The 25,567-nt window shown below is 38.7% G+C and overlaps 1 protein-coding gene across 26 annotated transcripts in view; it reads left to right on the top strand.

Moving 5' to 3' along the window:
* KLF12 (Kruppel like factor 12) overlaps positions 1 to 25,567 on the top strand; it is a 442,425-nt gene that overhangs the window by 136,829 nt on the left and 280,029 nt on the right. For all 26 annotated transcript variants that reach the window (XM_023252228.2, XM_045054344.1, XM_023252233.2 and 23 more), the window contains one exon: positions 3,136 to 3,199. In XM_023252228.2, the coding sequence (XP_023107996.1) occupies positions 3,167 to 3,199 (33 nt within the window). In that variant the 5' untranslated portion in view covers positions 3,136 to 3,166. The remainder of the gene's footprint in view (positions 1 to 3,135; positions 3,200 to 25,567) is intronic.

The following is a 25,567-nucleotide window of genomic DNA, read 5'->3' as shown; positions in this document are numbered from 1 at the left end:
ACTTACTGGATATATTTACAAACCTATTTGGTAGAGTTAAAGTGATCTTTTAGTTGGGAAATTGATGAGATATTAACTGTTGTTGGAAATGTGCCATTTCCCCATTTTATATCATGGCTTGATTTTGAAGGGGTTTGGAGAACAACCCAAAGGCACCTGAGCATGAGTAAACGAGAGAGTCATCTGTCTATTTCGTGGTCTCAATTTTGGGAAATCCTGTTGTTTTCTTGTTCAATATCTGGGCCATTGATTGAAGAGCGGTATTTCTTACATGGATGACAACACAGATGGCTGTACAGACATTGCTTCAGTTGAGGTAGATGGGGTAGATAGAACAGGCTTTATGGTTAGCATTGCTTCTGCAGAGAAGGGAATGGGGGCTCAGAGAGGTTGAATGAATTGTTTCAGGTCAAATGGCCAGTGGATGACAGAGGTGACTATAGGGGTGTGAGGTGGGAGCTACAGTGCAAGAGATGAGCTTGCGCACTCTTTGAGGAGCTTGGATTAAACAGAAAACTAAGCTTAGCATTATACCGGGATCTCCTCACATTTCAAACGTCGGTCTACGTGTAAGTTGTAGGGGGTTGCAAAGCTAAACCACAAAGAGGCCTGCTGAGATGTGGAAATAAGGAGTTTTGTAAGGACCCTGACATTATCTAGCTGGTTACCTTGGGTGCAAAATTAATCTCTGATCGTCATTGTCAAATGGATCTGAAAATAGTCCACGTACTCAAGTCACAGAACTGCCTTTAGTACAAATTACATCACTGGGCTACTTTGTAAATCCGAAAATGCTGTCAAAATGTGGGATAGTGTGTTATGTGTAGTTCACGTAATTTACTGTTTCTTTAAGTCACCAGATTAATGTTAACTAAAAATACAAATTATATAATGAAGGCCCTAGTTACTTGGCTAAGAAAAATCCACATGACTGATAGAGGGGTTTACTTTATTTTTCTTCCATTAGTCATTATTACCCTCACTTGCTCACTTGACAGGCGTTTACCGATTCCCCGGAACGTGCCAGGGAGCGTGCTGTGTTTCAGGAGATAAAGATGAGAATGGTGCTATGTTAGCATGTGCTGCTTCTTCTGTTGGGAATGTAAATTGGTATAGTCTACTTTAAAAAAGATAGTTTGAAAATTGGGGGGGGGGACAGTTTCTATTATTTTGATCCAGTAATTATACTTGTAGAAGTATATTCTAAGGCAGTAATGAAAGGTGCAGACTAGAGCAGCCATGCACAGGAGTGTAGGCTGAGGGTGCCTGGCTGAGGGGTGAGTGCCGGTGACAACCTACCCTGGGCTGTCCTTGCCAGGCCCTCCCTGCTGAAGAAAGCCTGTCCGTGTCCCAGAGTCCTTCTGTGTCTGCCCAGAGAGGGCGTCCTTTCTAGTTGCTTAAAGGCAACATCCAGTCTTGCGGAGGCCCCAGCGTATGCAAGATTTACGCAGGAGGATGTTTAAATGTTATCCGTAGTAGTACAGAATCATAAATTATTAGACAAACACTAGGGAGTAAGTTATCCCTACAGCGGAGTATTACGAATTTTGGATTGATCATTAGTAAGGTGGGTTTCATGTGAAAATAGCCAGAGTATGTATCAAAGTATGGGAAAACAAATTACACAACTGGAATGTAAGATTGAAGCCAGTTTTTGACGTACCTGATACTTTCTGCTAAGTTGGGACTGATGGAGTTAGCTCTGTTTTGAAGACTAGAAAGAACAAGACGTGTTTGATAAGAACATGGTGCTATGGATGACTTTTTAATTCTTTCCAGGGATACCATATTATGATTTCATAATGTAAGATAGAAGAATTAGACACTCTGAATTTCAAGAGAATTTTTCTAGTTTGACACTGTAATGTTAAAATATTGCATTTTTATTGCTTTTTAGTAGCATTTCTAGTAGTAAAAGCTGTAGTATATATGAGAAGATGCATTTTGAGACATGAGACCTATATCTTTTTATATAAATATAAATATAAATATAAATATAAGCACACACACAGAAGTGGGGAGGAAGAGAGCGGATGGGGGGAGAGAAATTGATTGATTGATTTAAAACTGGAATAAAATTAAAGGCCAGTCCCCTTACAGACCAAGCCCATAGAAATTGTGAGTTGTGCCACATTTCATTTAAGGCCCTATGAGTGAGTGAACCCCTTTTCTCTTCAAATGTACGGAATTGCATGCAAAGGAAGCTTGGCCCAGGGCTACACTGATTACACACCGGCACGGAATGGGTGCAGGTAAGACCAGGAAGGCGTGGCCCCTCTTGAGTATAATTCCGAATGAAGAAAAAAAAAAAAAAAGTCAACCATGCCTACTAAGCTGGCTTAACGGAATGCCAGTGAAAATTTGCCTCATGAAATGGAAATTCTGAAGCACGTTACATAATGCTGAGTGAAAATAAATAGGACTTTCAAGATACATCCAAGTGGCGCAAACGGTTTATTGTAATCAGAACCTTCTAATCCAGCAATACTGAATTGTATTAGGTGAGATCCACATGATCCTGGGGGTATGGGAGCTTTTAAGAAGCAGCATGTATCAGATCAGTTTTTAAAAAGTTACTTAGGTATTAACCAACATGAAGGCACCAGAAAGTATTCATATTAATTATGCTGCATATTTATACCAACTGTAAAGAGGAAAAAAAAAAGATCATTTCCTCTGGAAAACAGCATTACTTTAGAAATCTCTTGATTGCTAAGAATAAGGGAGCAAACTACTCCAGTGGGGAGTATTTGTGACTTCTTTCATATATTAAATTTGCTTTTAAACCAATTCCTGCCATTTTCTCCTCACCTTTCTGTCTCTGTTACCTCCCTTTCTTTTTCTTCCCTTCCTTTCTTATCTTTATCCAGATCTTCATTATCTTGTGCCCAGGAGCTGTCATAGTTGGAGGTCCCGCTCCTATCCCCTCGTCTCTCCACTTTGCCCTTTACGTGGCTGGTAAAGAGCAAGCAGAAGACGACTAAAGACAAAAATATTCTTCACTTATGGTTTCATGATGTCATTCACTAATCAAGAGTGTAAAGAATTGCGGAATAAGTGTTTCACCCCCAGTGGAAGGATGTCCTCAACATGTGGAACTGACTCTCATGATTTGTTTCTGTGTTCTTCTTGCAGGATCAATGTGACTCTGGAGACAAATGGATGAATGAATACCCATATGAAGAGGAAAACAATAAAGGTTGGTTGGTCACATTTTCTAACTCTGGTGAAAATCTTCTGTTGCACATTACTTTGGGGCAGTGATTCTCATTAGAGCACTTCTGCGTCTGTGTAGGAGACAGAGGTCAATACTCTGATCCGTACATCTGTCTGTAAAGTGTAATTTTTAATTTTTAAACCCTTAAATATTAAGACCTTTGTAAGGAGGCAACCCTCTTTTGTGCAAGTGTGGCTGTCATCAGTTTCTAGGACTTAAGCTGGAATGAGAGAGTCAGCTTGTTGATGAATATTAAGAAACGGAGGACCACTGAATACAACTCCTCACTGGGACAGAGAAAAACCAAAGAAGCCAGAGTCTCTGTAACATACATTGGTTCCTACGAGCGTAATCCTGATACCAGCACCATGTGGCATAGTATTGATTGCTGTCAGATGATGTCCTCTTGCCAGCCCGTCAGCTTTGCTCAGAGGAGGAGGATGATTAGGAAAGTCTTCTCACTTTGGTTCCTTACAGACAGGTGCCACACTAAACTAGAGGGGAAAGAAAAAATCTTGTGAATTTCAACAGTAATCAACTGCTGGCCATCACTTTTTGTGTGGCATTTATTTGAGCTTTTCTCAGACTTCATGCTAGTTGTAATATAAAAATCATAGGCGATACAAAGAAAAGTACAGTATGTTCAACGATCTCCATTTCGTAAGGTTTTTATACTGAACAGGTTTGGTACACAGACATGTGTCTCATAACCCTTGGATAGCTGCACATCACCTGCAGTTTCATATTTTCCTTTCTCCACGGCTCCTGCTCTTGTCAAGTCTGTGTACATCATGCCACGTCTTTTTCTGCCAGCCTACCCTCACAGTTGCTTCCAAATGATTTTCCAGGTTCTATGTTTTGTTTAATGTTCCCTTCTTCCCTCGTCGTTGCTAAAATTGCTCCTTTCTAGTATTTGTATCTGGAAGATTTGCAGACACCTAGAGGGAGTATTGATTCACGGATGATACAAGGGAGACTTCTGGTTTCATGGTGATGTTCTTTTTCTTGACCCTAGTATTGCCTACATGGGAGAATTTACTTTGTGAGAATTAATCGTACTGTGTATTTATTTTTGTGTGGATCAGTGAGGTTCTGTTAAAGGGGCTCTGGGTGGTGGGGTGTGGAGGTCCAATCTGTAGTGCTTGTCAATTCCCATTGTGGCTGGTTTCAGCGATTTAATAACCAGCCTGCAAGGATCCTTAAAATTTAACAATTGGTACTCTTTTTTTAAAAAATGTTTTCTTAACATTTATTTATTGTTGAGAGACAGAGAGAGATAGAGCACAAGCAGGGGAGGAGCAGAGAGAGAGGGAGACACAAAATCCAAAGCAGGCTTCAGGCTCTGAGCTGTCAGCACAGAGCCCGACAAGGGACTCAAACTCACAGACCGTGAGATCATGCCCTGAGCTGAAGTCTGCCTGACCAACTGAGCCACCCAGGCGCCCCTAACAATTGGTACTCTTGAGCTGGGCATCAACTAACACCAGCACACCATTGATAATTCCATTTGTAAAGTTAATATTATGTGCTCCTTAAGACCAGTGGGGCAGGTAGTAAATTTAAATTATCCTGTCTCATCCCTATGTAAACATGGAAACCTTCTTCACTCATTATCATGCCAGATGTATTTATCCCTTTTATATGATGTTGATATCCTATCACTTTATGTTTTCATTTGATGGTTATTAAATTTTTATGTTTGAATGGATCAGTATTAACTTTGTGAGTTTATACATTTTGACGGTGTCATTGTTCTGTAACTAATTTTATGACAACTAAAGATGATGGCAAAGAGAATCATTGTGTTGCTACTTACCCTGAGGATAAACTCTGAAAATATCATCTTGATTGACTATAACTTATGTGATTCATTCTAAATGATTGAGTCTCTTAGCTTATAAAAGTCTTATTCAAAAGTCTGTATAGGGGAGGGAGCAATGAGTATTTCACTTAATGTGTTTGTCACAAAGAATTCTTTTTTTTTTAAGTTTATTTATTTATTTTGAGAGAGACAGAATGCAAGCGAGGGAGGGGCAGAGAAAGAGGGAGAATCTCAAGCAGCCTCTGAGCTGTCAGTGCGGAGCCTATTTGGGGCTCAAACTCACAAAACCGTGAGATCATGACCTGAGCTGAAATCAAGAGCCAGACAGACACTTGCCTACTAAGCCACCCAGGTGCCCCAAGGATTATTTTTTTCTTATTACTGTTTTTCATACTTTTGATCTGTATTTTCAGTTATAGATGCCTTAGAACGGAGAATACATTGGTGCTTCTTTTTAAGCCTGCTTAAATCGGATGCTGTTAGTTTTAACAAAGTCTGATTCTGGGAGAAAATTGCAGAGTTTGAAAATTTTTATATACTTTAGGTGTATTGACAAGGTCACTATTAAGAGGAAGTTTTAAAATGTCAGCAGTGGAAGAAACCGCCACTGTCTAATAATTGAAAAGAGATTTGAATGTGGCTCTTAAAACTATATAGTACATTTCTGGTTTGCCAACGGTGATAAAATCTTGCCAAGAGCCACCGAATATCATGTTGTGCCTTTCTGCCTAGGTTCTAATATTTAAATGGCCTAAATAGCATTTGCAGAATTCCTTTTGTGGCCACACTGAGAGTTTTATTTCCAGGAACAGATGAAGATCTTCTCTTTCCTTAGAAAATAGATATATTTGCATGAAGTTTTTTCCTTTGCTCAGTTTTTAAGTTCTTTTATTCAGTTCCATTGCACTTGATTTTGTCCCCTTACCATCTGTCATTATTAAACTTCAAATAAATTCAGAAAAGATCTCATCCTCCATTATTTCCTGCTCACCAGTATTTTGGCATAAAATAAGGTATATGTGCTCTTGAATGTATTTCAGCAGTTGCTGTCCTTGTGAATGAGGTGGCTTGTTTGTGGACCCATCTCCACAAACCTGGCACTGCTCCATTTGTTTTCCAGCCGCTTATGTTTACCAAGTGCTTCTCAGCTGCTGGTGTAGAGCAGGTGTCCAAAACACGCATGCATATACGTTAGCCCAGCTCATCAGAGTTCACAGTAAAACTTTTGCTCTGTGCCTACCTCTGATGAACAGCTGCTTAAACCGTCCAGCATTTGTAGTGGATGACTTTTACTTCTTATATTTGGAAACTGTGAGGACAATAGCAAGCTTTTCTGAGAAAGCTTTAATTTCCTACGGAAAAAAAAAGTTTATAACATAGTGATGGGCGTATGTAGCGTGGTTGTTTTAAATTTCTTTTCTGTGACGTTCCGAGGCTCTTTCCTCACGCAGGATAGAAGAGATAGCAGCAACCTAGTCTTTATTCCCTGTTGAACTAAGTAGGCATAGTTGCTCAGAAAGCTCCAGGTAATGTAAATGTAAACATGTGGTCAGCACTGGGCTCCTCTACGTGTGTGTAGAGTGGCTGCCTGGGCAGTAAACGTGGAATAAAATAAACAAACAAAACAAAGAAAAACAAGTCTTGGCTCTGCAGTGATCTGTGTGTATGATCATGGACCAGTGACGTCTTTCTGAATTTTAATTTTCTCAACTGCATACTGGAACTAAGAACACGTGTCCTATGTCAAGAGTTGTTATGGGGGGTACCTAAGTATGACATATTTGTGAAAATGATTTAAAGGATAGAGTTGTAAATGTGAGTGTGATACTGATACTATAATTTCTATAGCAGAAGACAGAGGTTCACAGCTTTGTTGTATGACATCACACCACAAAGGCAAACATTTTCAGAACTGAAGTGCCCTCAAAGCTCACTAACTCTTAACGTGTGACTGGTGTGTGATCACCTTCTAGAAGAGTTGGTTGGTGACTTCAACCTCACATTGAGCACACTTTGGAATTTCCTACTGTATGAAGCAGTTAATCTATTTCCAGACGTATATAATTATATTTCAAGTTCTTCCTCTTATTGAGCCAAATCAGTAGATTTGATAATGATCAAAACTATTAGGTATATCACATATTTATTAAAATATCATCCTGAATTGGGTCACTGTTTCATCAAATCCTTTCACCTTTGCATGTTTAATTTCTCTTATCTGGGAAATGAGAACAAAATGATATACAAGGATGGGAGAAATATCATGCAATTATTGAAGTAGAATAATGGCTTTATGATTTGAAAAGATGATGCATTGCTCATTTTTAAAACATTAAAGCAGACAGAGCCCCATCACCTCCTTGCCTCATACCTTTTAACATATGGCGAACATTATCTACTTCTCTGTGTGCGTATATACAAGTAAAAGTAAATACAAGAGATGGTTTTACAAAAAATATGGTATTTATTCATGGTCTTTCTAATGACTTATTTTTTCAGTCTGCTTCCAATATAGTAGAAGAAATAGAAACTGAATTTATTTTATTTATTGTGTATATATATATATATTTATACGCACACATATATGTGTATATATATACATATATATATAATTTATTGTCAAATTGGTTTCCATACAACACCCAGTGCTCATCCCAATAAATGCCCTTGATGGCCATCACCCACTTTCCCCTCTCCCCCCACCCCCCATCAACCCTCAGTTTGTTCTCAGTATTTAAGAGTCTCTTATGGTTTGCCTCCTTCCCTCTCTTTTTTTTTTTTTTCCCCTTCCGCTCCCCCCTGGTCCTCTATTAAGTTTCTCAAGATTCACATAAGAGTGAAAACATGATATTTGTCTTTCTCTGCCTGATTTATTTCACTTAGCATAACACTCTACAGTTCCATCCACGTTGCTATAAATGGCCAGATTTCATTCTTTCTCATTGTCAAGTAGTATTCCATTGTATATATAAACCACATCTTCTTTACCCATTTGTCAACTGATGGACATTTAGGCTCTTTCCACAATTTGGCTATTGTTGTAAGTGGCTACTTTGTTTTGGCTATTGTTGAAATTTGGCTATTGTTGAAATTTGGCTACCATAAACATTGGGGTACAAGTGCCCCTATGCGTCAGCACTCCTGTATCCCTTGGGTAAATTTCTAGCAGTGCTATTGCTGGGTCATAGCGTAGAACTATTTTTAATTTTTTTGAGGAACTTCCACACTATTTTCCAGAGTGACTGCACCATAGAAACTGAACCTAAACTGAAGGAACTTATTAATTTCAAAATAGTGTCCTTTCACCAATGTGATGCTATCACTTGACGAACTTTTTAAAAAAAAATTTATTGAGAGAGCGCACACACGCTTGCACAAGCAGGGGAAGGATTAGGGGCAGAGGGAGAGAGAATCTTAAGTAGGCTCTGTGCTCATACAGGACTTGATTCCATGCCCTGGGATCATGACCTGAGCCGAAATCAAGAGTCAGAAACTTAATCAGCTGAGCCACCCAGGCACCTCTAGACTCTTAAATATAGAGAACAAACTGGTGCTTGCTGGAGGAAAGGTGGTTGAGGGGGGGATGAGTGAAATAGATGACGGGGATTAAGAGGTACAAACTTCCAGTTATAAGTAAGTCATGGAGATGAAAAATACAGTACAGGGAATACAGACAATAATATTGTAATAACATTACATAGCGACAGGTGTTAACTATGCTTATCACAGTGAGCACTAAGTAATGAATAGAATGGAATTGTCTGATCAATACGTTGTACACCTGAAACTAATATGTATGTCAGCTATGCTTCAATTAACAAATTAAGGGGATAAAACCCCTTTCAGTTCTGGGTTTTTTGTTTTTTTGTTTTTTTTAAATGACTGAATTTAACTTTAAATAGCATCATTTGACTTTTTGCTAGGAAAAAAATGGGAGAATTGATGACATTACTTTCTACACCCTTTTTCTCCCCTCTTGTTTTACCACCCTTTTAAGATTAAGGTTATTACCATTTTTTTCTTTATTATTAGGGATTATGAACCATAATTATCAAAGCCATTTAGTCTTAATTCTTATTTTTCTCAGAAATATGGAAACATTTCTATCTGGCATTTGGTGTCACCGTGAAGACTGGAGCAAACTGACATCTTACTTGTTCTTGTTTTGGTTTTGTTCAGACGTCTATGGACTATTTTTAGTTTGCTGGAAAGTTCAGTAACTTCATCGATTTTGTCTTAGCTTTTATGATTCTGTGTCGGTTTTTCCTGGATCCTGCCATTAAACTCTGAGAAACAGTCTCTTTTTATATCTTCAGATTTTTAAATTATATTTAAAATATATTTTCTTTTTGTTTTGTTCTCCTCTTTAGTAATCCTGAAAATACATAAAATGTTTCTCCTTGGTTTTTCATATCTGTAGTTTTCATCTTTAACTTTATATTAAAAAATATATATATGTGTGTGTGTATATATATATAGATAGATATTATAGTTTATTTATTTATTTTGAGAGAGAGAGAGAGAGGCAGGGAGGGGCAGAAAGAGAGAGAGAGAGAGAGAGAGAGAGAGAGAGAGAGAGAGAGAGAGAACCCCAAGCAGACTCTGCACAGTCAGTGCAGAGCCTGATGTGGGGTGCGATCACCGAGACCATGACCTGAGCCAAAATCAAGAGTGAGATGTTCAATTGACTGAGCCTCCTAGGCACCTCTTCATCTTTAACTTTTTGATTTCACTTACTGTGTTTTCCCAGGATCCTTTCTTCTTACAATGCGTTCAAATTCTTCATTAATGTTTAGTTCCAGAGGTGGCTTTTTAAACAGCATCTCTATAGTATCATCTCTTAGCATTTTATAGCTATCAGCTGATTTTCTCTGTTTTAGTTGTATTTTATCATTCTAACCCTTGTACTTCTTCTTGAACATTTTTTTTTTTTATTTTTATTTCATGGAGTGTTATTTGTCCAAATTCTTCATCTGTTTCCTTGGGTAATTCCTCCTGTTGATGTTTGTCCTTCACTGGCTTTTTACTTATATTTCTCTTTTGCTTTTGACATTTGCTGCTTTTATGCACAGTTCCCTTGTGGCCTGTGGTCATTACCCATCTTTGAATGGGGCCAGCATTTGCTACTGTTGCGGGTAGTGTCATGGGCAAGGTCACCAATAGTTTGGGTATGAGCCAGAGGAGTCCAGATCTTTGACTTGACTTTGTTATTTCATATACTCTTTAAATAAAGCTGCCATTTCCAGAGTCGTCCCTGTTTCCATCGTACAGTAAAGGACTCTTGAGATAAAGGCTCCTGACTGCCTTTCCATTTCAAGTGGACTCACTTTGTGACCGAGCTGGACTTGGTGGAAAAAAAATGATGCTGTCTGTATATTTGCTCTTTTAGTACGACTGTCTCTACTTTCACTGGATAGGCCGTTCATAACTGTGATTTTTACCTTTAGGAAATTCTCTGTTTTGCTCGAGGTCTGAGGGAGGTGTCTGTCAGCTCCCAGGAGCCTCCCAGATTTCACAGTCTTTGATAGCTGTGCTTTATTTGTTAGTCTGGGTTTCTGACTGTTTTTGCTCTCACAGAAGGTGGAGTTTCTTTTTTCATTTTTTCTAAGTTTGCTTTAAAATTTTTCAGTGAGTGTTAAAGGAAGGGTATAAAAAATCCTTAACATTGTTGTTTCTAGTAAGTAATCGTTTATTTTTTATTTTTATTTTTTAATGTTTATTTATTTTTGAGAGAGAGACACACACACAATGAGTGGGAGAGGGGCAGAGAGAGAGGGAGACACAGAATCCGAAGCAGGCTTCAGGCTCCACGCTGTCAGCACAGAGCCCAGTGCGGGGTTCGAACCCAGGAACCATGAGATCATGACCTGAGCCGAAGCTGGCCGCTTAAATGACTGAGCCACCCAGGCGCCCCATCAGTAAGTAATAGTTAGATGCTGTAGAGTTTAAGAGCTTGGCTGTGTCCTCAAGCCTCCTGGTTTTTCACTGTGGCTGTGTCAGGGATTCACCTGGCTTCTATTCTTGATTGTCCTGTCTGTGATGTGGAAATGATGATGGTCATGCCTTCTCTGCAAACTGGTTGTGAAGGCTAAAGGAGAAAATTCTTGTGAGGGTTAAATGAGAAGGTTAAATGTGTTTGCATATTGCTTGGCAATTACTAAGTGCCCATTAAAATGGCTATTTTTATTATTTTAAGCCATGTTAATTGTATTTCGGAAAATTTGCTACTCAGGCCAGTATTTGTATATATTTTTTCCTTTGACTGAAGATCTGCTGGGATGTAGCAGCACACCTGGGGGGTACTGGGTGTCCTACTTAATATTGTCAGCTTCTGGTTTTGGGGTTTGACTGAGGACTTCCAAATTATTCCTCTCTGTTGATAAGGAATAGATACATTGGGCTTTTTCTTGGAGGAAATAAAATTCCTGAAGACATTGGATATGCTGTGGTGGTTGGTTCATGCATAGAATGCCAACACCTCCTCTCCTATTAATCAGGGTTCTCCAGAGAAACAGAACCAACAGGAGGTGTATATCTCCTGGATGATATATATGATTTATTATAAGGAATTGACTCGTGTGATTATGGAGACGGAGAAGTCCCATGATCTGCCATCCATAAGCTGGAGACCCTGGAAACCCAGCGTACAATTCCAGTCTGAGTCCAAGGACCTGAGAAGCAGGGGAGCCAACGGTATAAAAATCCAGGTCCAAAGACTGAAGGCTGATGTCTTTGCTTAAGCGTGCGAGGACTGGCTCGTCTCTTCCTTCACTTTTTGGTCTCTCTGGGTCCTCAACCGATTGGGTGATACCCACCCACATTGGGGAGGGCAGGCTACTTACTAAATTCACCGATTCAAACGCTGATCTCATCCAGAAACACCCTTACAGACACACTAGAAATCATGTTTAACGTGGGCACCCTGTGGCCCAGTCAGGTTGAACAAAATTAATCATCACACCTATCCTGCAGTGTGATTAATCCAGCAGACCTATATTTAGCATTTATTATTTGCTCGACACGGGGCTGCACATTCAAATTAAATTTAGATTCTGACCTCAAGTCTTCGTCATCTCAGGGACAGGCAGAATAAGTTACTACAATTTGATGTGATTAATGCTATAATATATCTCATGAAACAGAGAGTTGATGTGGGCCATGGATGGGTTCGCACATGAAGCGACGTTTGGCCTTGAATGACGGTGTCACGTTGACTGGAGGAAATAGGCGCAACCAAGAAAAAGTTACAATCTTATATTCAAAAAAAATTCACAGTAAATACGAAGTGTATTTTCTTTTCTTTGGCTGAGCATAGAAGTGCCCTGTACAATTTCTTCTTGCAGTTCATGGTAAATGTGATATTCAGTGATGTCATTAAATATTTTGGCTAGAATCTGTTGAAGCTCATTTTTGTGTCCAAATAATTTTCTCTTTCCTTCTCCTCTGTCTCTCTCTTGCCTCATCTGCTTTCATGCTTTCACTTCTTGCTCACACATTTTCATTCTCTGGACACTCGATTATAGTCATTCTTCTGCTCAGCTTTATGTCATCCTATTTAGAGTACATTATCAAAGTCATTATATGATATATTTTACCAGAAAATTTCAAGAGTGATCATAAAAATGATATGAGCATCTTTTAAACATGACCATTTTAGTTAAGCAGTGTTGATTTAATGAGAACGTTATAGTATTAAAGCAACATAGCAATTGATCATTAAAAGCATTTATGGAAGTGTAATATCTATGTGGTTAATTTTATATTATCAACATATGTACATTAAAAAAAAAAAGTAACCTCTTTTCCCTCCCCTAAGCTGATGTTAGCTAAGAATTACTTTCTCACTCTTCTCTAAAGGGACTTTTGTTTAATAAAATCATGAATAATTATTGACTCTACAATGAGTGCAGTTCTTTGTCTTATACATAATTTAGTCCGTCAGGATACCTTATAGCCGAATGGAAGTAGAACTCACAGAGATTCCAATTTGGAAGTCCATTGGTTGTTAACATTCAGCATGCTTTGTTTTCCTGAATTAGTTCTGGTACCAAATTCGGTATCAGTCATGGTTTGATCAGGGAAATGAGGCCATGGGAATGGCACAGAATATGGGATTTAGCATCTGGATTTGACCTCATCCAGTTGTAGCCACTAGTTAAGCATGATGTATATGGTTGCTGTTGCTTCTGTATATTTGGTGATAGACCTCGAGTCTGCAGGGCAGGAAGGAAGGATGAGCAGGAGAGTGAGGGCACACTGGAGGATGAGCAGACCCCACGTAGATTCTTCACTGTGGACAAGCTTCCAACCTTGGGGATGCTGCAGACTGGAGGAGAAGCTGGCACCCCGCCCCGAGTTACACACATCATGGCCTGGTAATCAGATGAGCTGATGGAGAGATCTTGCGGGAGCTGCGGCAATATGGGCAGACTTGCCCTGGACCCGCAAGGTGCGGCAGCACACCAGCGACCGTGTGTGTGAGTTGTGCCTGCATCTGGAGCTCGGTATTGACCTTCTGCGTGTGAACTGGATGTGACTGCCGCTGCACTTCTCCCTTCTGTGTCTCAGCAGGCCGTCCTGATAACCCAGGGGCTGGGGCATCGTGGGGGAAGGCAGTGCTGGGAAGTGCCCGTCGAGCTCAGCTAAGTTGTGGCCATTCAGATCCTCTGTCTCCCATTGCTTCTCTCCCTTCTCACATGCTGGTCTCCTTCCTCACCTGCCCTCCACCTGGAGATCATAGATCATACACCTTTTGAGTTCTGCACTCGTTGTGATCCTGCTGGTTCCGTCTGAGGACCTGAAGCCCTGTCCCTGGGATGCAGCCTTGTCATGGAGATGAAGGCCCACACAGAGAAGGCTCATCTGCTCTGTAAAACCACCTGCCCGGGCTCACTGTTCTCTAGATTCGCTCATCTGGTGAAAGAGTGCAGGATCAATTGTGGCCTTGTGTGGTCCTTGACACAGTTGTTAGTGTCACTAGTGGCTGAGACTCTGCTAGATTTTGACCGTCCGTCTGTAATGCAATAGACTGATTGGGCTCAGGCCAGGGCCCTGAGGCTCAGCTGCAGGGAGCTGCAGTGGAGAGCGCAGGAAAGATAAAACATAGCACAAGAAAAAAAGGGCGGGGGGCTGATTTATTTGTCTGCCTGGTAGAAACATGTGAGTTGACATCGAGGGCTTATCCAGGTACCGAAGGTTGGAGCAAGATTGCGAGTGTGAGTGATATGAAAAGTTGGTATTCAGTGTATGAATGAATACACTGTACAGCGGTAGGTTAGAGGCTAGGTGGGGTGGGGCAGTGGCTGGCGGTCACCATGTCTGGGGACGGTTAATACGGAGGTGGGCGTTAATTCAGACCAGGAGGCACTAATAATACAGGAGGGAGATACAGTGTGGGTTGTTGGAGGGCAAAGGGCTGCAGCCTGCCATTTCCGAAGTACAGGCAAGCTGGTGATGCCCCAGGCAGCTTCTCCGGCACAGAGCTGGCCTGGCAAGTGGTTTCCATCCCACCTGTCACCTCTCATATCCTGGTGAGATTTCCTGGAGGTCTGTGTTGAGCCCCAGCACAGGACTAGCAAATCCTGTACAATAAAGGAGCAGTTGATGAAGTGAGTGAAAGTAGAGAACTAGCCTCTGATTGGATTCAGAGAGAAAAAGAAAAGCTTTTGAAAACGACCTGCCTTAAATTCCTAGAACTTCATCTATAACCCCAGAAAGGCTCTGACTCTATTTTGCGACTTTGAGCGAATTCAGAAGTAGAATTCTAAACAGAATAAGAACGATTAGATTGCTGAAAAAAGTTCAGTTACTTGTGGGGATAGACCAGTTTATATTTACACATGTATGCCGTGTGTGTGTGTGTGTGTGTGTGTATGAGTGTGTGTGTGTGTGTTTGTGTGTGTGTGTGAGTGAGAGAGAGAGAGGGAAGGAGGGAGAGATTGATTCTAGTTTATGGGTAGACGCTTGCTAGATTTTTCTGAGTTTTAACTTAAAAATTTTAATTTAATCATTCGATTACTTTTACACTGAATTGCAAATGTAATTCCTATTTCTTAAACATCAGGATCCTATGAATGAAGATATTTTACCTGGTTATTTCCATTGTAGCCTCTGTTTTTTCCAGTGGCGACCACTTCTGGGGATTAATGTTGCCAAACTATAGATAGGAAGGACAGAAAATGTTACCTGTAGAATGTATCATATTTGTGCTTGGAAATTCCTCTCTTCCCCATCATACCCTCATCCTAAGATGGAGAAAGTGGTAGAAAGAGGTGGGAGTGTGGCTGCTGGTCAGATTTGTTATTGGTGACTGTGACAGCGTTTATCTGTCTCTGAAATGCTGAGGGACTTACGGAAGGTTGCGCAGCAGTTAGTAGGAAGGCTGCATCAGTCTAAACTCTGTATTGTAACATTTATTTGTACATCATTTCTAAAAGTGCCGCTTAAAGTGAACGGCCCCAGTAGGGAGATGATTGTAGAGATGGTCCTTGTGAAGCTGTCTGCTTGGGAAGAAAAGAGACTGATTGCAGGTACAGGAAGGGAAGCAACACTTTTTTTTTTTCTTTTAGGCAATTAAATGATAGATTTACATTTCTAAGTTCTGGTTCCACACCAGGACTTGAATGCATCTTAAATGCTCACTTGTCTAACTGGATAATTACCACAGCCCCACCTTACCTCTCCTCTCTCTGCACAGAGTTTGAAGAAAATTGGGGTATCAGTCAGATATTTGCAGGTGGAGCTGGCATGCACTTTGGCACTTGTGCAGCCCACTGCTGGCCAGTTGGGCGCACATAATCCAGGGGAGGCAGAGGCAGAAAAGGCTATGAGATTTCTGTTGCGGCTAAGAGGGAGACAAACTCCTTTTCCCCGGTTCTAATCAATTATACAAAAGCTGTTTGTTTTTTGTTCTGCCGGAAACCATGCACGTGGTTGTAACGCAGGAATTTAATTATAGTGGAAAAGTCTCTAATGCTTTATGGGTGAGAAATTGAATCTCAACCATACTTTGCCTTTAACTGTCGAATCGAGGTACAGCTAGAGCCCCAGCAGTTGCTCTTTCCACATTGAAATAATGTTGGCTGGGTGAGAGCAAGACCAGGTGGGAGGTGGGACCAGTGGGCTAGCTCATTGTCATTCTTCTTCTGTCATCTCAGTCTTGTTAAGTAGTCCCGGGTGGCATGGCTGTACTTCAAGGAGATGATAATATTGTTGGCATCAACAGCAGCTTCCTTTTAGCTTTTCTTCTTAAATAATGCTGAAAATCTCAAACATATATCTTGGAAATGTAGAAATTTGGAGTTGGACAGTACTATAAGAATTATCTCATTCAACTGGATAACGCAGAGGAGGAAAAAGATCAGTAAAAATGAAGTTACTTGCTCAAGGTTACCCAGCCCATTATGGACTGGGAGGTTTGGGGGAAAGAAAGGCAGAAAGGGAACATGGTTATTTGCAATTCACAGGTTCAAAAATCCAGTTGAAGCAAGTACTTTTGCCCGTTTCTGAATTTTAAAGCCAAAGGTGCCAGGTACATATCTTTTTAGTGAACGTCTAAATAAACGGGTGGGTGGAGGGTGCATGAAAACCGAAGAAAGAATGTGAGACGGAACATGAGAATGGATTTCTCTGATACTTTTTTCCTTCTTTGAAGAGTTAGAGTTGTGATCATGTGTGATGGAAGAGAAAGACAGAGGGGATCCTGAAAAATTGAGAAATGGGTCACACGAAACCTGAAACATGTCTCTAGTCAGTGGTGGCCGAGGAAAAGGTCTGGTTTACAGACTGGAAAATGGCAAGAGAAGGATTTTCATAATCACACTGATGTTATGGTAGAGATATTCTGAATTCACTGCTTAGGCTATGGTTAAATATAAAAATACAAAAATATTACTCCTCTGTACTAAATATATTTATGATTATTAATCTCTGCATTTGTGATAGCTCAATACTTTTATCTTGAGGCAGCTAGCAACATAGCCCATTTGTTGGATAATGCACCTTTTTTTCTTTTAGTTTGGTTAGTTGAGTGTTCTGAGGATTTCTCTTCTACCCTCTACTTATGCTTTCAGTAAGTTTCAATTCTTGTGTTAAAACCATTGCTTGTGTTATAGGATGACTATATAGTCTTAATAAAGCAAATTCTAGCCAACTGTGTCAATTTTTTTCATAATCAGTGATTTTGAAAATTCTTATCACTTAGAATTTTTTCTAGTTGAAAAAGTAAGGGTAGATACTTTCTTGAAGTTATTATTTGATAGATATAAAAGAATATACGTAATCGATATATTTTATAAGACATGTAACGAAGAGAAACCCAACTTGAGAAATAGAATGTTCCCTATGTTTAAAGACTCGTTTTAGTCTTAGACATGAACATGATCCTGAATTTTGTACTATAATTTCTTTGCTTTTTATCAATTATTAAGTATATGTCGATGAGCTATATAGTGTTTACTTTTGTTTGTTTTGGAACAGCGTGTAAGTAGTGACGTACTATTTATGTTCTTTTGTGATTTGCTTATGCTATGCAAAATTTTTGGTTTCGATAGTCATGCATGCATACTGGTGAGATTACTGATTTCCACAGCTGAAAAGAATTTTATCTTAAGCTTGCAAACCGAAGACATCAGTCTTTTCCTTAGTCAACCACACCTTCCAAACCTGGCTTATAAGAAGCTAAAAGGCAAAAGTCTGGGAATTATCTTCATCCCTGGCTCTCTTTCTAATATGAATGATACAGAAGCATTGTCAGTTGAAGAGTTTTGCACATTTCTAGGTCATGCCTATACCAGGGGCATTACATGTATTTTGATAGGCCCACATCCTGGGTTTGGAAGGCAACTGTAAAAAGTGTAGCAAGTAGAGATGGTTGATTGCCCACCAAGGAAGGGAAAAGGAAGACTAGCTGGTGCCTTTCTTCCCTCCTTTCCTGGGTCTACCTTCGGTATTCCTGGATTGAGGAGAAATAATAACTGTGATGGAGACTTCGGCAGCAGCCTTGTTACACAGTTTTCCAAGGGTCCAAAATAATTTCGCTTTATACCTTGAGAAAATTTTAATTTCTTCTTCCTCCAGGATTTATAAATCCCTACAAAAATGTGTATATGCTGTATATTACATATATATGCGGTAAGAATATATATATATATATGTATATATACATATATATATATATATGTATATATTCTTACATGTACACCCAAAACACTAGGTTTTATTAGTTTCACCAGATTTTAAGAAAAAACCATGAAAGCTTCAAATTTGAGTAAAGTGATTCTTTTTACTTCAAAAAAAAAAAAAAAAGAAAAAATATGTACTATACTTTATCGCTTCTCTAGCAGTAGGAATTTCTATTCTTTCCACCTTTTTGATATTTATTTTGTTACTTTTTTTTTTTTTTTTTAGAAAAAGTGTCGTTGACACACAAAGTGACATTAGGTTGAGGTGTACAACATAGTGATTCAATAACTCAGTACGTTATTGTTATGCTCACGACAAGTGCAGGCCCTGTATATTACTGTTGCAGTATCATGGACTGTATTCCTTGTGCTGTGTCTTTTATTCCTGTGACTTATTCCATAACTGGAAGCCAGTATCTCCCTCTCCCCTTCACCCATTTTGCCCATCCTGTCACCTCCCTGCTTCTGGCAACCATCAGTTTGTTCTCTACATTTATAGGTCTAATTCTGCTTTCTGTTTATTCTTTTTATCCCTGCATGTGAGTGAAGTCATAGGATCTTTCTCAGTCTGAATTATTTCACTTAGTGTAGTACCCTCTAGGTCCATTCATGTTGTCTCAAATGGCAGGATCTCCTCCTTTTTATGACAGCACAATTTTCCATTTTGTACGTATACCACATCGTATCCATTCATCTATCAATGGACACTTAGGTTGCTTGCATATCTTGGCTATTGTAAATAATGCTGCAGTAAACACAGGGGTTAGCATACATCTTTTCGAATTAATGTTTTCATTTTCATTGGGTACATACTCAGTAGTGGAATTAATGCATCATATTGTATTTCTATTTTTAATTTTTTGAGGAACCTCCATACTGTTTTCCATGGTGGCAGTACCAACTCAAAGGCCCACTGACAGTACATGAAAGTTCTCTTTTCTCCAATTTATTGGTGTAAAGATCCTGTTAGATTTCCACAGCTGCCATAACAAAATAGCACAGACTGAGTGGCCTTAACAGAAATGTGTTTTCTTCTCTGGGGGCTAGAAGTCCCATATAAGGTGTGATGGAGTTGATTTCTCCTGAGGCCTTTTTTCTTGACTCATACTTGGCCGCCTTCTCCCTGGACTATTCATTGGATCTTTCCTTTATATACTTCTCTGTCCTGATGTCTCCTAAGGACATCAGTCTTGTTGCCTTAGGACTCACCCATTTTACCTCATTTTACATTAATTACCTCTTTAAAGGTTCTGTCTCCAAATACAGTCACATTGTGAGGTACTGTGACTTCACTGTGAGAATTTTGGGGGGACACAACTAAGCCCCTAACAAGGATGTTCACAGTTGTCCATTAATTATACACACACACACACACACACACACACACACACACAAATTTTTTTTTAATGTTTGCTTGTTTTGAGAGTATGAGCAGGGGAGGGGCAGAGAGAAAGGAAGTCGTAGAACCCAAAGCAGGCTCCAGGCTCTGAACTGTCAGCACAGAGCCGGATGCAGGGCTTGAACTCAAGAACCGTGAGATTATAACCTGAGCCGAAGTCAGATGCTTAACCAACTGAGCCACCCAGGCGCCCCATATATATATTGCTAATAATACTAAAGTTTTATTTATTTTCGAGAGAGCATGAACAGGGTAGGGGCAGGGGGCGGGGAACAGAGAATCTAAAGGGGGCCCTGTGTTGACAGCAACAAGCCCCGTTTGGGGCTTGAACTCACAAACTGCAAGATCATGACCTGAGCTGAGATCGGATGCTCAATCTACTGAACCACCCAGGCACTCCCTATTATATTTTTAATCATGTTTCTGTACTTTTATCTCCCTTTTCATTTTATTTATTTCACAATGATTATTTTTACTTTTCTTCTTTTTTTATTTCCTTTGATAAGTCTTGCCAGGAATTTATCAGCTTTTTAAAGAGCTCCTTTTTATTTTGCTGTTTCTTTCTATTGTGTTTTTTGTTCTACAGTTTGTTAATTTTTTATTTGTTTTTATTTTTCTTAAAATTTCTTTGTGTTTATTCTCACATTCTTGTCTTACAGATTTAGTTGCTGAGCTAATTAATTTTCAACATTTTTATACTTGAGACATTTCAGTGTATAATTTCATTATATCATTTGGTCCTATTTATTTTCTGTATTCCATTCTAATTTCTTCTAGAATCATGAATTATTTAGAAGTTTGAATTTCTAAATGTACTCATAGTTATTTTTTAGTTACTAGTTTCATAGTTATTTTTTAGTGTTACTTCATTGTGTTGTATTTATAGCATGTTGTTTACTTGATCATAATTCTGTATGGTCTTGCTATATGGCCTCATTCAAGAACAGTTTTTTGTAAATGCTTTGTATGTGTTTGAAAAGAATGTATGTTTTCTTATTGTTGGGTACATCATTTTATGTTTGTCCAGTAAATAAAGCTTTTTAATTATTTTGCTCAAAATCTCTCTGACCTTACTGATTTTTGCTTGGCTAATCTATCCATGAGTGAAAGATTCAGTTGAAATCTCTAATTAAAATCATGGCTCTGTCAGTTTCTTGTTATTTCTGTTTATTTTGGCTTCATGTATTTTGAACTATGTTAAGTAGGTGTGAATACTCATTTAGAATTGTAATATTCCTAGAAAACTGACCCTATGTCTCATTACGTAGTGATCTTTCTTTCTTTTTTTTATAACCCATTTTGCCCGAATGCCTCTTTTGTTGGAATTTAATATACATACTCCAACCACTTAGTTACTTGTAGCGTTATAAGGATGTGATTCAATTTCACTTTAAATGCCCGCAGATTCTTTGAAAGATTGCAAGCAGGAAATTCACATGGTCAAGAGTTGTGAAAAAATAACATGGGCTTCTGTATGGGAAATGAATTCGAAAGTTGCAAAAAACGAGTCAGTGAGGCCATTGTAGGGCAGCATGAGATGGTGGTGGCTTGGCTTGGAGTGGTCACACCTGAGATGGAGATAGAGCGAAGTTCTGTTTCATTGGAAGACTTGAGGGCTATTGGTGAATGGGTGTGAAAGGTGATAGAATGTGTGAAGCTCCATTTTCTACCTTGAGCCACTGTTTCCTTGAAACGATCGTTTACCAGGCTTGAAGTGATAGGCATGCTTCTAAGTTCGTACCTGTGGAATTTATTTATTTTTCTAAAATATATTGATACTCTCTGAAACAGTTTTCATCCTTGCTGCTTTAGGGGGGATAAGCTTAACACCGTATGGGTATGCTGTGAAAGAGCTTTTCTAAACAGTCCTATCCGTAAACTTTTTTTTTTTTTTTTTTAATGATTCACTGTGTGCCGTGCACAGTGCCAGTTTTTCTTGTCTTCCAGCAGCGAATATGGTGAGAATAGGATGTGATGGCACCGAGTTTAGTAGTAAATGCGGACCAACACAAAGGCATTTATCAATACAGAGTGAGAAGAGCTTTGTTGGTCAGAGAAGTATGTGGTTCTGTGACAGCACAGAGCAGGGGCACTCGACCTAGATTTACTCGGGTAATTATTGTGAAGACTTCCCAATGAAAATAAAGCATGTGGTTCAACTCATTTACTGTGAAAACAGAGAAGAACTTTTGAAGAGGTTTACGGAAGAAATTGGCATGATCAGATTTGCATTTTAATGAACTCCTGAGGGTATGATCAATGGGTTGGAGTGAGAAATAAGGGAAGACCACGAGATAAGGGCTAATGATGATGCCATCTTGAAGTTGGTCTAGGCTTGTCTGTGGGGATGGAGAAACTGGATGGACTTGAAGGAAATTTAGGAGATAAAGTCATGAAGATTTAGTTATTCAGTATATATGGTGTTGAAGAAAATAAGGCCGTAAGAAATGATATAAAAGTGCAGCATGGGCCACTGGAGGCGGTGGGGTGGTGCTACTAGGAAGACCAAGTTTGCAAAATACAATGAGATCTTTTTAACCCATGAGATTGGAATTTCCTAGGAGATACCCAAGGGGATTTTCCAGCAGATGTATTTGAGCCTGTTGCTCAGGAGAGAGTTCCAGGATGGAAACTTAGGAAGTTGGGGCTATATTGATAGGCTCGAAGCTGTCAGAGTAAGATTTCATTCTTTTTTATGACTGAGTAATATTCCATTGTATATTTATGCTACATCTTCTTTATCCATTTATCAATTGATAGACACTTGGGCTGTTTCTGTATCTTGGCTATTGTAAATAATGTCTGCTATAAACATCGGGTGCATGTATCCCTTTGAATTTGTGTTTTGGTATTCTTTCAGTAAATACCAAGTGCTATGATTGCTGTATCACAGCGTAGTTCCATTTTTAATTTCTTGAGGAACCTACAAACTGTTTTATACAGTGGCTGCACCAGTTTGCATTCCCACCAACAGTGCACAAGTGTTCCTTTTTCTCCACATCCTTGCCAAAACCTGTTGTTTCTTGTGTTGTTGATTTTAGCCATTCTGACAGATGTAGTTTTGATTTGCATTTCCCTGATGATAAGTGATGATAAACATCTTTTCATGTGTGTGTTGGCCATCTGGATGTCTTCTTCAGAGAAATGTCTGTTTATGTTTTATATCCATTTTTTAATTGGATTATTTGGTTTTTGGGGGGGGCATAGAGTTTATTTTCTTTATGTATTTTGGATACTAACCTTTTTTTTTTCTTTTCTAACTTTTATTTAAATTCTAGTTAGTTAACATACAGTGCAATATTGGTTTCAGGAGTAGAATTCAGTGATTCATCACTTACGTGTAACACCCAGTGCTCAACATAACAAGTGTCCTCTTTAATACCCATCACCCATTTAGCCCATCTACCATTCACCTCCCTCCATCAATCCTCAGTTTGTTCTCTATCTTTAAGAGTCTCTTATGGTTTGTTTCCCTCTCTCTTTTTTCCCCCTCCCAAACGTTAATCTGTTTTCTTAAATTCTACATGAGTGAAATCATATGGTATTTGTCTTTCTCTGACTGATTTCACTTAGCATAATACATTCTTTTAGCTCCATCCATGCCGTTGCAAATGGCAAGATTTCATTTTGTTTGATGACTGAGTAATATTCTATTGTGTGTGTATGTTTGTGTATTAGTTGCCGTGGCCAAGGTCAAAGAGGGTGCAGCTTATGTTCTCCCCTAGGATTTTGATGGTTTCCTGTCTCACATTTAGGTCTTTCATCCATTTTGAATTTATTTTTGTGTATAGTGCAAGAAAGTGATTCACTTTAATTCTTCTGTGTGTTGCTGCCCAGTTTTCCCAACACCAGTTGTTGAAGAGACTGTTTTCCATTGGATATTCTTTTCTGCTTTGTCAAAGATTAGTTGGCCATAGATTTGTGTGTCCATTTCTGAGTTTTCTGTTCTGTTCCATTGATCTATGTGTCTGTTGTTGCACCAGTACCATACTGTCTTGATGACTACAGCATTGTAATACAGCTCAGTGTCCAGAACTGTGATGCTTCCAGGTTTTGGGTTTTTTTTTGTTTTTTGTTTGTTTTTTTTTTTCCTTTTTCAGGATTGCTTTGGCTTTTGGGGGTCTTTTTTGGTTCCATACAAATTTTACGATTGCTTATTCTAGCTGTGTAAAAATGCTGGTGGTATTTTAATGTGGATTTTATTAAACGTGTAGCTTGTTTTGGGTAGTATAGTCATTTTAACAATGTTTGTTCTTCCAATCCACGAGCATGGATGCTTTTCCATTTCTTTGTGTGTGTGCTCTTCAGTTTCTTTCATAAGTATTCTATTGTTTTCAGCGTATAGATCTTTTACCTCTTTGGTTAAGTTTATTTCTAGTTGTCTGATTGTTTTTGGTGCAATTGCAGATGGGATTGATTCCTTGATTTCTTTTTTCTGCTGCTTTGTTATTGGTGTATAGAAATGCGGCAGATTTCTGTGCATTGATTTTATATTCTGTGACTTTGCTAAATTTATGTGGATACTAACCATTTGTTGGATATGTCATTTGCAAGTATGTTCTCCCATTCCGTAGTTGCCTTTTAGTTTTGTTGTTTCCTTCACTGTGCAGAAGCTTTTTATTTTGATATAGTCCCAATGATTTATTTTTGCTTTTGTTTCCCTTGCCTCCCACATCTAGAAAAAAGTTGCTACGGTCTGTGTCAAAGAGGTTACTGCCTATGTTCTCTAGGATTTTTACAGTTTCAGGTCTCACATTTAGGTGTTTAACCCATCTGCATTTATTTTTGTGTAGGGTATAAGAAAGTCATCCAGTTTCTTTCTTTTGCATATTGCTATCCAGTTTAATGAAAATAAATTTTAGATATATTGTATTTATACTTGCCAGATTTCAAATATTAACGAAAAATTGAGGGTGAAAAATAAACTTTTATCTTTTTAAATTTTCTGTATACATTTTTATTAGGATAAAGGAACTTCTGGAGTTACAAGGTTATTTTTGTATTACATACTAAATAGGTAGTTGATTCGAATTTTAGATTTTTGGATGAAAATACTTGTTTCACTAATGGAAGAACTAATTTTTTTTAATGGGCATACAGTGAATTTCCAATAGAAAATTCAGTTCTTGAGTTTCAAGGTTTTCTTTTACTGAATGACCGAACAGTTAGCAAATTTATTGGTTATGTAGAACTCTCTACCTGGTCCTCTGGAGGAGAAGACCTGCACTGTGTTCTTAAAGTTCATTGAGTAATAAAGTAGCTAAAGATTTAAATTGGTTTGATGTACATCCTGGTTCTTTTCCATGGCTTTTCATTGAGCTATTTCTTATAATTTATCTCCTGGTCAACTAGATTTCATTGTCAAGTGATTTTCAGAAAATATCATATCCTGCATTCCCTAAGATATTTTATACTTGAGCATATTAATTGACTACTTTTATACTCTAAGATCAGATTGATTTAATAAAACAATTGGATCGTACTTTTCTTCAGAAGTTTCTGGTAACTTAGTACCAAAGTAGTCTTTTTGCCACAACTTCTATATTAATGATTATGTTTGGCTAGATTCCATTGAATATTTTGTCAAGGACTCATGGATGCTGTATTCCTTGACCTGTTGCTTGTCTAAATATCTGTTTCTTTTATATTTTAAAGATATTGTGCTTTGTTGTAAAATTCTCAGGTTCTCCTCAGATATCTATAGATTACTTCTTTGTCTTCTGGCATTGAGTATTCCTTACAGAACAAGAAGACTGGTCTGATTTCCCCCTTGTTAGTAAACTGCTTGTTTCTGCCTGAACACCTGCAGAGTTTTTTTTTTTCTTCAGCTTGAAGTTCAGTGACCTAAGGACGTAACTTCTTTTGGATCGTTCTGTATCAATTTTTCCTGGAACACTGTCTGTTATTTCAATCTGTTCTTCCTTCATGTTAGGGAAAATTCATACTAC

Source organism: Felis catus, chromosome A1 (genome assembly GCF_018350175.1).
Source record: "Felis catus isolate Fca126 chromosome A1, F.catus_Fca126_mat1.0, whole genome shotgun sequence".
NCBI lineage: Eukaryota > Metazoa > Chordata > Mammalia > Carnivora > Felidae > Felis > Felis catus.
The sequence above is the reverse complement of the archived record's forward strand: the minus strand, read 5'-3'. Positions and strand labels throughout refer to the sequence as shown.